The following is a 12,790-nucleotide window of genomic DNA, read 5'->3' as shown; positions in this document are numbered from 1 at the left end:
ATATTTGTCATTTTCCGTGATCACATTTCCCTATCACCTTTTTCTCTCACATATATCAAATCGCTACAGTAATTTTTCCATGAAAAATGACGGAAAATGCAATCCAAACACAACCTTAATATTTGATTTGAACTCGACTCGAATCAGCTTCATTCAATTTTATTTGTTTAGGTATCAATCAAAATTCAAGCATGATTTCAAGTTTACAAATATTAATGAACCAATCACAATTTTCATGTTGTTCGACTCGATATATTCAGGAACAGCAAAGTAAATTTCATAAAAATATACCTATAATTTTCTTCCTTTAACTCCGCTTATTTCCTTCCAATATATTGCCTATCTTCTAAAATAACAAGTATATAATACTCTTGTCTCTTGAATAGGCATAATTGATTTTAATCACATCCTTATTTTATCATAATAAATTTCTTGAATATTAGAGAGCAAAAATTAAGGAAAAAAAAGCAACAAATTAGGGTGAAAATCTCTATGTAATACAAAATGAAATTTCAAACCAAGCCAAGTTTTGATTGTATGTGCTTGAGTTTAATACTTTAATAAGCCAAACCAAACTTTCTGTGAACATGCATATAAAATTTCAAACCAAACTCGATCAGTTTCTTTCAAAACATTTTCGAACACAAGCCAAATTCAAATATTTATTTTAATCTTCAAACCAATTCTAAACATACCTCTATCCGGCTGGTTGAGACTTGTTTTCAATCCTATTTGCAATCTCTCCCATCTTAACACACAACCCAATCTAACTCCTTGCCATATGAGTTACTTGTCCACTTATATGTTGGATGATTGTATTCTCGAAAAAAGTACAATGTTCTACAAGTCTAATTTAAATATAACAATTACGTGAATTGAAATTCTATGTGAATCAAATTTTGACATATTCTTAACCGGATAGCTTGCTTGTATGTGGAGCATTCATCATTATTTTGGATGGAATTAATGAATATGCTTTGTTGTATCCTGAAATTTGGCTAAGAATCCTGGTGATATAGATAGCTAGGATTAAAAAAATAAGAAAAAAGTAAATTTTATATAAGGTGTATATACTATCATTGTTGTATGATTATATCCCTGACATATATACAAAAGTTAAATTTCAAATTCAAATTTCATATAGTTATCATTTATTCAATACTGAACATTGTCTTTGTAGGAAAGATTGATAAAAAAAAAAAAAATGTGTCCATTTTGATTGCAGTTGAAATTTAATATAATATTCAAAAGGCCCAATACGTGCCCCAAAGGTGGTGCCAAAAGAATGACAAGGTTTAATTGGGCTTGTAAAGCAGAAATGATACGTACCGGGCCTGAAAAGAAAAACGACTTAAGATGAGTGTAACTTATCTACCAATTGTAAATGGGCTCTAATGGACATTCAAAGCTGAATACAGCTTTCACTTGTCAGACCCAAACCATAAAAACAGTTGCTGTTGCCGCTGCTTTCTCCTCTTTTTCCCTAATCTCCCGGCGACTCTATTCCGCATTCCTCCGGCGACCGTTCTCTGGCCCTCTCTCTCTTTTTATTGCACCGGAAACCTGCTAATTTCAGTTTAATTGGCCTCTGGGTTCATAAATTTCACCTCAAAGCAGCTGATTTGGCTCATCTCCGTGCACAAAACAAGTAGGTTATATTTCGTAAACGTGTTCTATTTTTTCCAAAACTTTCTTGTATATTTCAGTTTTCATTCTTTAGTTTATTATGAATTGAATTTGAATTTGGAAATTTTGTGGTAACTTACAAAAATATGACGTTTGTATTTCATACGACTCGACAAATGTTATAGGATTGTTACCAAGTGGTTTATTCTGAGATTGATGGTTGTATGTTCAACTATTCTGTTAAAAATTTCAACCAAAGTTATGCTTCGTGAAGTATTGGGTTAAAAAAGGAAATGTTGTTTATTCTTTTTCATTTTTCAGCCTGTAGGACTTGATCAAGTCCATTGATTACGCCAGGTGTTGCTTTTGTTGAGTGCTAAAAATACCGACTAGAGCTTTTTTCTTTTTCTCTTTTTGGTTGATTATCCTTCTTTTGTTTGTGCAATTTCTCGTGCAAGTGGTATCTTTCTTAGAGAAATATTTAAGTTTGACATTATTGGTTTTCTGAGATATTGAAACATCTAAGACAAAGTTATGAAATGAAAAGATTTTTTCTTTCCATGTTTGTAAACTGTGGTTACATATACTGTTGAAGGTGCTGCATCATATGTGTCTTTCTGAGTACCAAATGGAGATTTAAGTCATTCATCTTGCTCTGAGGTAGGAGGTAGCAGCACCTAGAGGATGAACAACCCTTCAGCAGGACCATCGTCAAAAACAAAAGTGGGGTCTTCCCAATCATCTGAAACTTCATTTAAGCGCAAGCGTGGAGTGTTTCAGAAAGACTGTAAGTAATGGAGAGTTGTTACTTTCGCTCATCTTTTCATTTGAATAGACAGGTATGCTTGGTTTTAATTTTTTTTATTTATTTGATTTGATGTAACAGTGCAGCACATGATGTATGGCTTTGGCGATGATCCAAATGTACGTGTTATCTCTATTGCTTAATCACCTTTCACTCAATACTTATTTCCTGCTGCAAATTTTAGTCGTCAAAACTTGGTTTTATCTTACTTTTAAGAATTATATACTTATCTCTTTCACATTAGTGAAGACCAGGGGGAAAGTATTTGGTTTCTCTTTTGGGGGAAAAAATGCAAGGAGTTATGATCTTATCATAAGGGTACATAAAACTAATCTTCCAAACCTTCATGAGGTTTGCCTTATATCTCTTTCTATTATCATAAGGTGATACCTTTTGGCAGTCACTTTTATGTGGTGCTTGCTAATGACCTCCTTAATAATGTAGTTTTAGTAGTATGATGAATTTTTTTCATAATTGTGGCAAATTTTGATGGCATTAGTGGACTGCCAAATGTTTATGAATGTAACACAAACCAGAGGATAGGGTATGTGACATCAATAATTCGGGGTAGGTCACATAAATGCCCCTCTGTATTAGAAATATAGGGGAATTGAAGTTTTGGGCAATCAACTATGTCTTAATTTCTTCAGTCTTTGACCATGTTGATTGCTTCTATTGATATCTTTACAAATTATCTGCATGCATTGCTTGCTACTACTTCAGTCGTGAATTGGAGGATTTCTACTGTCAATCTTAAAGAAATAAACAAAAGTTTCTTTCTGTTTCCTTTTGTAATTGATATCATTTAAGTAAATTAATGAGCACTGTATAGTGTGCTTGGTAGATGATGTTATTTTCCAAATAGGTCCAATTATTCTGGATGCGTGGTTTGAATGTTTAGAATGTGTAATTGTGTATAAGTAACACACTGAGGTCATGGACATTTTTTTGGTCAAATTGGTATTAAGTATCATCTTTAGGACATGATTTTATAGGCTTAGCAATCATATTGTTGCAGATATCATGAAATGGTTTTGTTCTAGCTTTAGTTGGTGTAAAATCATGTGTGTCCTTTTTTCTTGGTTATTTTTTTAGGAAAAAATCTTACTTGTGTCATACCTTCTTCTGTTGTACTTGCAGCCTTTTCCCGAGACTGTGGCACTTGTGGAAGACATTGTTGTGGAGTATGTCACAGATATGGTAAGCTAAAATCCTTCATATACAAGATAAACAACTACTCAGGGAACTTACAATGGAGAGCTTGTATGTTCCTTTTGGTCTGATTCTGTATATTTAACTTTTGCAGGTCCATAAAGCTCAAGATATTGCATCAAAAAGAGGAAAGCTTCTGACTGAGGACTTTCTGTTTTTAATTAGGAAGGTAAAATTTCCTGCAGCACATGATTTTAATACCACGTATAATGCATGTTTTGGCCATTTCATTTTCCTCCATGTATGCTTAGCCTTACTTTTTATAAGACTTATTTGACATATGAATTTAGTTGTTTTAAGAAATTATTCATTTTTCTTGCAATTCAGCTCCGTCAGACCAGAAAAGGTAATGGGAGTTGGCTGGGTAGAGTGTTTACTTGTGATGTAGTGGGTGTATTGCATGGCCATTCTTGTTGAGGAAGTTAAATATCTCACCAAATGGTTGAAGATAAAACTATAACTTTAAACCAGATCCTTAGAATTTATGAAGTTGCTGCAGAATATAAGGATATGAGTTGATGGGCTTTTATTGTTGTGTTATATAGCTGTTAGATGTATAACATACTTGGAATTTTCAAGTTGCCTAGAATAGCATGTGAGATTCTTAATGTTCAATATAGCAGCACATCTGACAATTTTTATCTTCGTCCCAAAGAGTTTAGTTGTTGGCGAGTGAAGGTTTACGGATCATTTTATTCTTTTTTCACTGAATTAAAAAGGACATAAAAACTTGATACTTATAATTCTAGGCACCTCATTGGAAAGCATCTTTGCAGCCCAAGAAGTATAATTTCATAAATTCCATCTTGCAGTATATACAGGAGATTAAGACATTGATTTCTCGGCTCTCATGTAGTTGGTCAGATAAAAATTTAATTGGCTCCTTCTGATTGGAGAATCCTTAATCTTAGTGGTTTCATTTTGTGTTTGTTTTTAACCTGTGATGACTATTTCACTTGCATTTCATCATTCCCCATACATGGAGTTGTTTTCTGGTCACAGGGGGTGCTAAAGTTATCCCAGGAGTAGGACTTGGTGGGATTATGACACAATGTTTTTTCCCCTGCCAGATTTATTCTTCATCTGCATTTCTTGTCCGTTCGATGTGCGATTGGCTTTAAGACGTGTCTGATCCTTTTTATGTCTCAATTTTTGTTTAATTCTTTTGCTACCTTGGAGGAATTTTTGCTTTTGCTTTTGTTTTTGGTTCAAAAGGGATTCTGAACAAATAGCTCTCTTGACAATTGTTAGCCAGAGTATATTCTGCTCGGCTACCTTTTTGATGCCAGTCAAATTCAAAAATTGGATAAATCCTCCAAATTGTGTTAGACTCTCCCTGAGGATTACCAATACCTGTATTACAATTATCTTTGCCGCTGTACTTAAATTTGGATATCCTCAGTTTTTGTGGAAGTTTTTGTGTTATGATTATTTCAATTCAATTGACAAGCTTTATGTATGTTACAAAATTTTGGCTACAGCTAGTTTGGACTAATGATAAGTCATTATCTGATTCTGCAGGACCTCCCGAAGCTTAATCGTTGTACAGAATTGCTGTCTATGAATGAAGAGTTGAAACAAGCCAGAAAAGCCTTCGAGGTTGATGAAGAGAAATTGGCATCAACTGAATGAATTAAAGATAGTCAAATTCATTTTGTCATCGACCGGAATTTTTTTTATTACAGCTCTAGAATTGTAAATAAACATGAGATTAGGCTTTGGAAATTATGCTTCTCCCAAGTGATCCTGCTAAAGACGATTCACCTGCTTGAGTGGTGTGGTTTACAGATTCCTGCATTTTATTCCTCATTCTTTGTTTTCTTTGCAGGAAGTTTAGGCTGCAAAACCATTAATTTGAGTAGAAACTGTAGTTAGTTTAAGGTTATTTAGCACTAGTAGTACGGGTAAAAACCATCCCTGCTGTGTACATTACATAAATTTATTTCCTAAATATTTGTTGACCGACAATTGAACAGTCTTTCAAATGAACTGAACCCAATCAATTTAAGATTTTGTCACAAGAAAATCTTGAACCGATTTCTTTACCACTATAATCTAACAAGACAATCCTTGAATGCTAAGATTGTACAATTAGATGCAACATTGGTTGAATTTGACTTCCACAAAAAAACAATTCAATAAAAACGGGACCGATGGATACCCAATTTCAGGATCTGTTGCATTTTCTCCGTAGGCTTTAAGATCGTCAAGAACGCTATAACTTTGCAATTGAGAACAAGAAAGAGCAGACACAATCCAAGCATTATTTCATCCCTTTCGTTGTGATGCGGATCCATTTCTGCTGTTTTTGAACACATGTACCTAATTAATCAGTGCTTCATCTGCATCTACAAATTGCTTTGTATTCACCTGCTAAGAGGATGCAAATTGAGGCAAGGAGACCAAGTTGTTGTCACTGTTTTGTGTATGGGATCAAATGCTGTGGTGGTTGCAGCTGTGGATTCATTGGTACTTTAAACTCTGTTGATTTACAAAACGTACACGAAAAACAACTAATTGACATGAAGCATAGCTAATTTCAGTAATGGTTTTGGCTATATCAAGCCGAACTCATTTAATACTTTCTTGTGACTCGTGCATCTTTCTTCACCACGCTTGGCAATCAATGACAACCACACTGGTTCCATATATTCATCTTTGATGGATGATTCAATGACAAGTCTGAATAAGAAAACATCTTAAACTAATGAGTAAGAATTATATTTAGAAGACATCCCCATGGTCTAACTAGGACTGTATATTCAATTCATATGGATAAGGTGGTTAAAAGGCAACATGTAGCAATCCCTGGCTAAGATGCTTTTTTTTTTTTTTTTAAAGATAAAAAGCTTATGATGAAAGCAAAAGGAAAAAAAGGGTAAAGAATTGTTATATTTTTATTTATACTTCAAGAAGTAGAGCTACAGAAACTCTCTAGTGTCCCTTTAATATAGTGAAATCAATACCAAATTCTGGTGAAAATGGCAAGGTAACCATTCTCTAGGCACATTTTTTTTTATGTTACTGAGAGCTAGCTACTCATATTAGATCCGGAGATTCCATAAAATTTCGACTTACCCAGTATTGGATCTAAGTTCTCTCCTGGAACTGGAGATAGTTCAATTGAAATTCATACTACTCAATCGAATACAGTTCCAAACTGACAGTATCATTTAATATGAAGGAGAATTGCTCTAGCAACTCTATAGAAGCCCTTTAACAAAAAATATTCACCATCAAAAACCGGGGGAATCTGCTTGCTTCCAATTCTCTTGAGACATCTCTGATGATCACGTATAGCATTGTGTATGGCTGCTGAAGCTTCATGATAACGTCCAAGGTTGCAATAAATTTTTGCATTTAGTATATTCAACAGAGCAGATTTAACATAAATTTGGCATGATCGGCATGTTTCCTTAAAGCCGGTATCTGTTGAATTTCTTTGGTAGGCTTCAAGATCTATAAGAACACTATCACTTTGTGATTGACAACAAGAAATGGCTAATAGTGCAAGCCCTCTTTTATCCCTTTCGTAACGATGCTCGTCCTGCGAAAAACAAATTTGGCAATATGCATATTCTGGTGTTTTCGAGCAAATGTAGTCGACAAGTGCTTCATCTGAGCTTATGGTTTGTATGTATTGAGCTGCCATGAGGCTGCAAAACAACCCAAAAAGACCAAATCTCAGCATCTTGTTGCCACTGTTTCTTGTGACAAGGTTGGATGGGGGTGGGGGGTGGTTGTGATTTGTGATTCTGCATTCATTGGCACTTATAAGCTTATTCATTCACCAGATTAAATGAAACATGACTAGTTGACAAAAGGCATAGCTAAATTTAGTTGCAAATTCGGCAGTATTAAACCAAATCATTTAATACTTTCCTGATCTTTCTTGGACGAATTAATTACATGTCTTACACCAAAAAAAAAAAAGAAAAGAAAAATGACTAATAATTATCCTCAAACATCCCTATCATATTATAACTAGTACCACATACTGGAATCAGATGGGTGAAGAAGTAAAATTGCTTCCATAATCTGTCTAAGATAAAAATGCTTATGGTGAAATGAAGCCAGAAAAGGGTAAGGAATTGCTACAATTACATTTGATGGAGTACAACTATAGCAACTCTATATATAATATCCCTTTAACGTACTAAAATTAATATATAACAAATTCTTGTGGAAATGATAAGGTCCATAATGTCTGGGCACATCTTTGATAATCATCGAGAGCTACTCTCACCAAAATTTGAAGATTCTTTGAAATGTCCATTCACCCAATTGCGGCGCGCAATTGCCAGATTTATATAAACTTTAAACGCATAGCATAATTGCTTGAATTAAATTGGCTTTCTTAGTTTAGACAATCGGTAATCTGCCTACAACCTTGTTTTAGGTTGAATATTCTAATTTTTCCCCTAAAGAGATGTCTAATTGTTAGTTGCTCTAATATTTGCTCAATCTCATGTTTATCCAAACCCTCTAACCTTTCTCTATTTTCTTACGTAGTAGTATTCTCCAACTAGCTAGATTTATTGATGACTATGAAAACGCGAGCTAAGGAAAGCATCTCTTCAAATCTGAAATCGGGTTGATTTTATTCTGAAATCAGGTTGATATTATAGATTTTTTCCTTTTTTTTTTCAAATATTTTATGGCTTGAAAAGCAGCTATCTCACTAAAATCTAAAAAATTCCATGCATTAATTCTTCAAAAGTAACATTGAGTATTTGTTTGGATAGAGAGTATTTGGTTTGCAAAATTTATTCTCACAAATCCCAATCACCTTTTTATCTTCCCAATCACCTTTTTATCTCACATACATCACATCATAAAAAGTGCTACAGTAACTGGATCAAATAAATCATCCAAATAAATTCTTATCCAAACAAAAATCTCTAATAACATTAAGTTATTTGACATTGTTTAAAGTATGAAGAGAATACCTATCATAGATCATAAGGGCCTAAATAGTGAATGAGATAAAAGTCATTTGACTAAGAACCGATGGCAAATAAATAATAGAATAAAAAAATTTATAAACACTTACTCATTTTTTTTATTCAATCCAATCATCAATAATCACTAATGTTTCAACCATATCTAGAAGCAATTTGCCACGAGTCTTATCAATCACCCAACCATCAATACTAAATACAAGTTCTAATGCCATAAAATCTTATTGTATTCGACCCAATAGTCATAAAATATTATATTATTTTATAAATTTACTAATATATATATTATTTAATTAAATAAATATGAGTCTGGATAAGGTCTGGTATGAATCTGAAATTGGATATGGATTCTAGAAAACCAAACTCTATCCAGACCCACGATTCTCTCACAGGGTCTGGGTTTGAGTAGGGTCTGGATTTGAGAAATTAAATCCAAATCCTACCCAAATATATTGAATCTGGGTTGGATCCGGATAAGACCGGACCCATTGACATGCGTAGCCACATGATAGAAATCCAAGGGAACAATTTACAACCAAATTGTAGCTTCAAATTTGTACTAATGGGGTGTCCCTAGGATGCAAATAGAAACAATTTTTGATGGTTTCTCATTGTAAACAAGAAACGTAAACATCAATACCATCTCAAATTCAATCACAAGAATACTGATGGCAGATAGTGGTAATTCAACATCAAATATATCATAGATCATAAGGGCCTAAATCAAAATAAAAAGGACAGGATATTGCTAATTTTTTTTTCTCGATACAGAGGGTATTTAGGTTTTCGGCCTGACTAATCCCCCTGCGGCTCGGGAGAGGGCACCCTAACCCATTCCGAGCACGGTAACTACGAGACTCGAACATAGGTCAATGCCTTAAAAGAAGGACTACATGACCAGCCGAACTATATATCCCGTGGGCAGATAGGAAATCGCTAATGACAAAGAGTTATTTGACATTGGTTGAAGTATGAAAGATAAGAGCTTCCATGAATCATATTCCGACTTGTTGCAAAAAACAATTTTGAGACATTCAATTGGTTCCAAAGCCTTATTTAACGAATGAATGTAGGGGTTTAGCCAAACCACCCACCTTTCCGAAGTGGTTTAAACCAAAAAAAGAAAAAGATTATGTAAAGGTGCATACATGTACTTGTGTTGTTGAGGGGATAAGACCAGCAAGTAATCCAGTTTTGATCTATTTATGATTTCTTTTTTTAGTATTCTTATCTATGATTTTTCATGTTCGATTTTTTTTTTTTTTTTTTTTTTTTGCTTTTCCGATCAAAATACTAGAGTTGAAAATTAGTCATATACATAATCAACTGTTGTCGAGCCCTTTGTCCGACATTTAATTTTGATTTTAGTCTGTCAAGTATGCAGCGTTGAAGAAAAAATAAAAGTCAATTTTCAAGTAAGTGTAATAAAGAAACAATTGCACTAGATGGTGAGCATGTTGCAAATTGAGATATTATCTCCTTAGATAAAAATCAGTAAGAAATGTCCAAATTTCAAAGCATTGAACATTGTACACAACTTATATTATAAAAACCAACAAAAAAAAGGTAAATATTTCATCTGGAACCAAGCTTCAGAACAATATCTGAAGGCAAAATATAGTCACTCGTCAGTCCTCCTTCCCACTCAATGCCCTCTTGACTGCTTTTTCGGTGGAGGAAGAGGTGAGTGGAATTGCCTACAGACTTGCAGCATATGAAATCAGAAAAAAATATGGGGACGAATTTAACTTCAATCTATCAAAGTCCTAAGGGAAGGCTAAACAAACTGAAACTGCTCTCTGCTATTTACCCTACCGAAACGAAGTGTATGCATATAACTATTATGAGTTTGTTTGAATTGTTAAATTTTTCCCAAAATAAACTAAGCATCCTAAACACGTTCTTCAATCAGTATGTTAGCAATCATTTTATTTCATACATCAAATCATAGAATGTACTACCGTATTATTCTTAAAAATTTTTCAAATAACAATTATTAGTTTATATCCAAAAAAACTGTATGCTTTCTAGAGCTACAATTATGCACCATAACACCCAAAATTACTATATATAGTAGATCTAATCTAATCTGTTATCATGTAAATCGCCACTTTAAACACTGCTCTACATATTACCTCACAAATCAATAAATTTGTCCTTTTGGTTAGTTTTTGGTGTAATCCCTGTATAGCTCCACTAATATAGTACATCAACATATGGCAGTGATCTTGACATATCCTCAAAACTATAGGTAATACTTGACTTCGGATCAGAATAATAGTAACATTTTGAAGAGGTACAATAATAACAAATCATTCAAGAATCATGCCCCGGCCCGCAAATATATTTCTTTGCGTTGCTTGTTCTTGATCAGCATTATATATCAAAAAGTTAAATAAAGGCCTCCTTCGTTAAATTTGGAACAGAATTGCAATAGCAACTTCGTAGAAACCTTTCACCTTATCCAAGTTCATACGCAGCTCTTGTGAAATAGGTGGGCATACCTTCTTAATTGCCTCGTCACATCTATTATAATTAGCAATAGATACTTCAAGCCGAATTGACGCGTCCTTGTAATCCCCATCCCTAAAGCTCTGTCGTGCTTCTCCAACATTATACAATGCGCCAAGTATAAATTCTTTGCACAGGATGCATGTTTTCTTGAACGTAGGATCGGTTGCATTCTTCAACAAGTTGTCGAAATCATTATAAACGTACAACGTTTGTATCCCAGAACAAGTGATTGATTGTCTTGCAAGCCCTTTTACATCCTCTTTATCGCGAGTAGCTAGCATCACCTTGAATGCAAACGTAGCAATAGTCAAATTGCGGTGTTCTGGAGCAAACTTTGGTTATTAGAGCTGCATCTCCGCTCACATTTTGTAGGTATGGTGCAGCCATGAGGCAGCAAAACAAGGTTAAAAGGGCAATTCTCAACATTGTATTTCAAATAAAATTGCAAAAGCTATCGAGGTTGGAGTCTCAGAAATCTAAATCTAAGGTGATTAGATTTATTGCATCGATTTAGTGGTATTTAAAGGCATTGAAAAGTTTTTATTTCTTTTTTGGAAAAAAATAACAAAAATTAATGCAGGATTAATATCGTATGGAAGTTGAATACTGAATGATAATGGCCTTCCTATCTCGCATCAATTAGGACAAAATCATTCATAGCTTTTGTTACGAGGCATGAACATGAATATTTGAGCTAGGAAAGAGTCATTTACCCTCCACACAAAATGTTAAACAGGATATATAATTTTTTTTGGCTTGGTTATTAGGTTCTTGTCATATTGGTTCTTTGTCCGTAGTTTTCTAAAGTCTTTTGAGTCTTTTCAGTTAAAAAAACAAATCCAAGCCATTTAATTGGCTCCAAAGCCTATGGTGTAAGCCAAATTCACCTTCCGGGAGTGGCTTAATTTTTTTTTTTTAAAAAAGGAGAAATTATACAAATATGTTTCATCATCATACACTTGGGTTGTTGAGGGGATAAGACTAGCAACTAATCCAGCTTAATTTGTTCTTATTTATGACCATCTCTCTCTCTCTCTCTCTCTATGTGCCTCCATGCGTGAATTTGTTTGTATCACAAGAATTGTTATAAATTAATGACAACAGATTGTTGTCACTTATTCTATGTGACATCCAAAATGATGACAAAAGTAGTTGGTCTGTGATGACTTTCAAAAGATGTTAACAAGTGTTAAAAGTCTTCTCGTAATTCATTGCAGTCGGGTGGAATCTAACTTTTGACCTAATTTTTTTTCCTTGTAACATTTTTAATTGATCAAAAAAGTTCCCTTGGATCAAAAAAATCTAACATATTGTTATAATCTCGGATGATCTTTGATGAAAAGATTCTTTTCTCTCAAATCAATTTAAAATACATTAATAGATGATTTGAAAAAGTTCACCATTACCATTTTTTGTTCAAGAGAAGACTCGTTTCACTTGCGCCCTCCCAGCCCCATCTCTCTTAATAAACTCTGGAAGTGTAAGGGAAATCTGGTACCCTTTATGAAAAATTTTCCATTATATCAGGCAAGCTAAAATTACAACAAAAGAATCAGGTGGAAGTTTTTTTTTTTTTGGACTCCGCTAAATAACATCACCACGCTTAACCAGATAAATTTGCTAACAATACTATAAATGTAAATTTAAATCAAGTAACAAGAATAATACAGCC

At 33.8% G+C, this 12,790-nt stretch overlaps 1 protein-coding gene across 2 annotated transcripts; it reads left to right on the top strand.

Annotated features, from left to right (window-relative positions):
- Positions 1–1,441: 1,441 nt before the first annotated feature.
- Positions 1,442–5,452, top strand: LOC113695143 (transcription initiation factor TFIID subunit 13-like). 2 transcript variants are annotated; one of them, XM_027214132.2, is made up of 6 exons: positions 1,442–1,648; positions 2,291–2,413; positions 2,513–2,550; positions 3,572–3,631; positions 3,738–3,812; positions 5,165–5,452. In XM_027214132.2, exons 2-6 carry the CDS (start codon positions 2,311–2,313, stop codon positions 5,273–5,275), a joined length of 387 nt encoding a protein of 128 aa, XP_027069933.1. In that variant the 5' UTR covers positions 1,442–1,648; positions 2,291–2,310; the 3' UTR covers positions 5,276–5,452. The 2 variants fall into 2 exon arrangements, with proteins under 2 accessions (XP_027069933.1, XP_027069934.1); XM_027214133.2 differs by having other exon boundaries at positions 1,510–1,648; positions 2,222–2,413.
- The last annotated feature ends 7,338 nt before the right edge of the window (positions 5,453–12,790 follow it).

The sequence above is a fragment of the Coffea arabica genome, chromosome 6e (assembly GCF_036785885.1).
Source record: "Coffea arabica cultivar ET-39 chromosome 6e, Coffea Arabica ET-39 HiFi, whole genome shotgun sequence".
Lineage (NCBI taxonomy): Eukaryota > Viridiplantae > Streptophyta > Magnoliopsida > Gentianales > Rubiaceae > Coffea > Coffea arabica.
Note: the sequence above shows the minus strand (reverse complement) of the source record. Positions and strands in the feature narration are given on the sequence as shown.

Bases quoted from the DNA above. Each gene is read 5' to 3' on its own strand.
- LOC113695143 (XM_027214132.2), top strand. From the start codon at position 2,311: ATGAACAACCCTTCAGCAGGACCATCGTCAAAAACAAAAGTGGGGTCT. The intron at 2,414-2,512 runs GTAAGTAATGGA...TTGATGTAACAG, and splicing joins TGGAGTGTTTCAGAAAGACT to TGCAGCACATGATGTATGGC. The intron at 3,632-3,737 runs GTAAGCTAAAAT...TAACTTTTGCAG, and splicing joins TGGAGTATGTCACAGATATG to GTCCATAAAGCTCAAGATAT.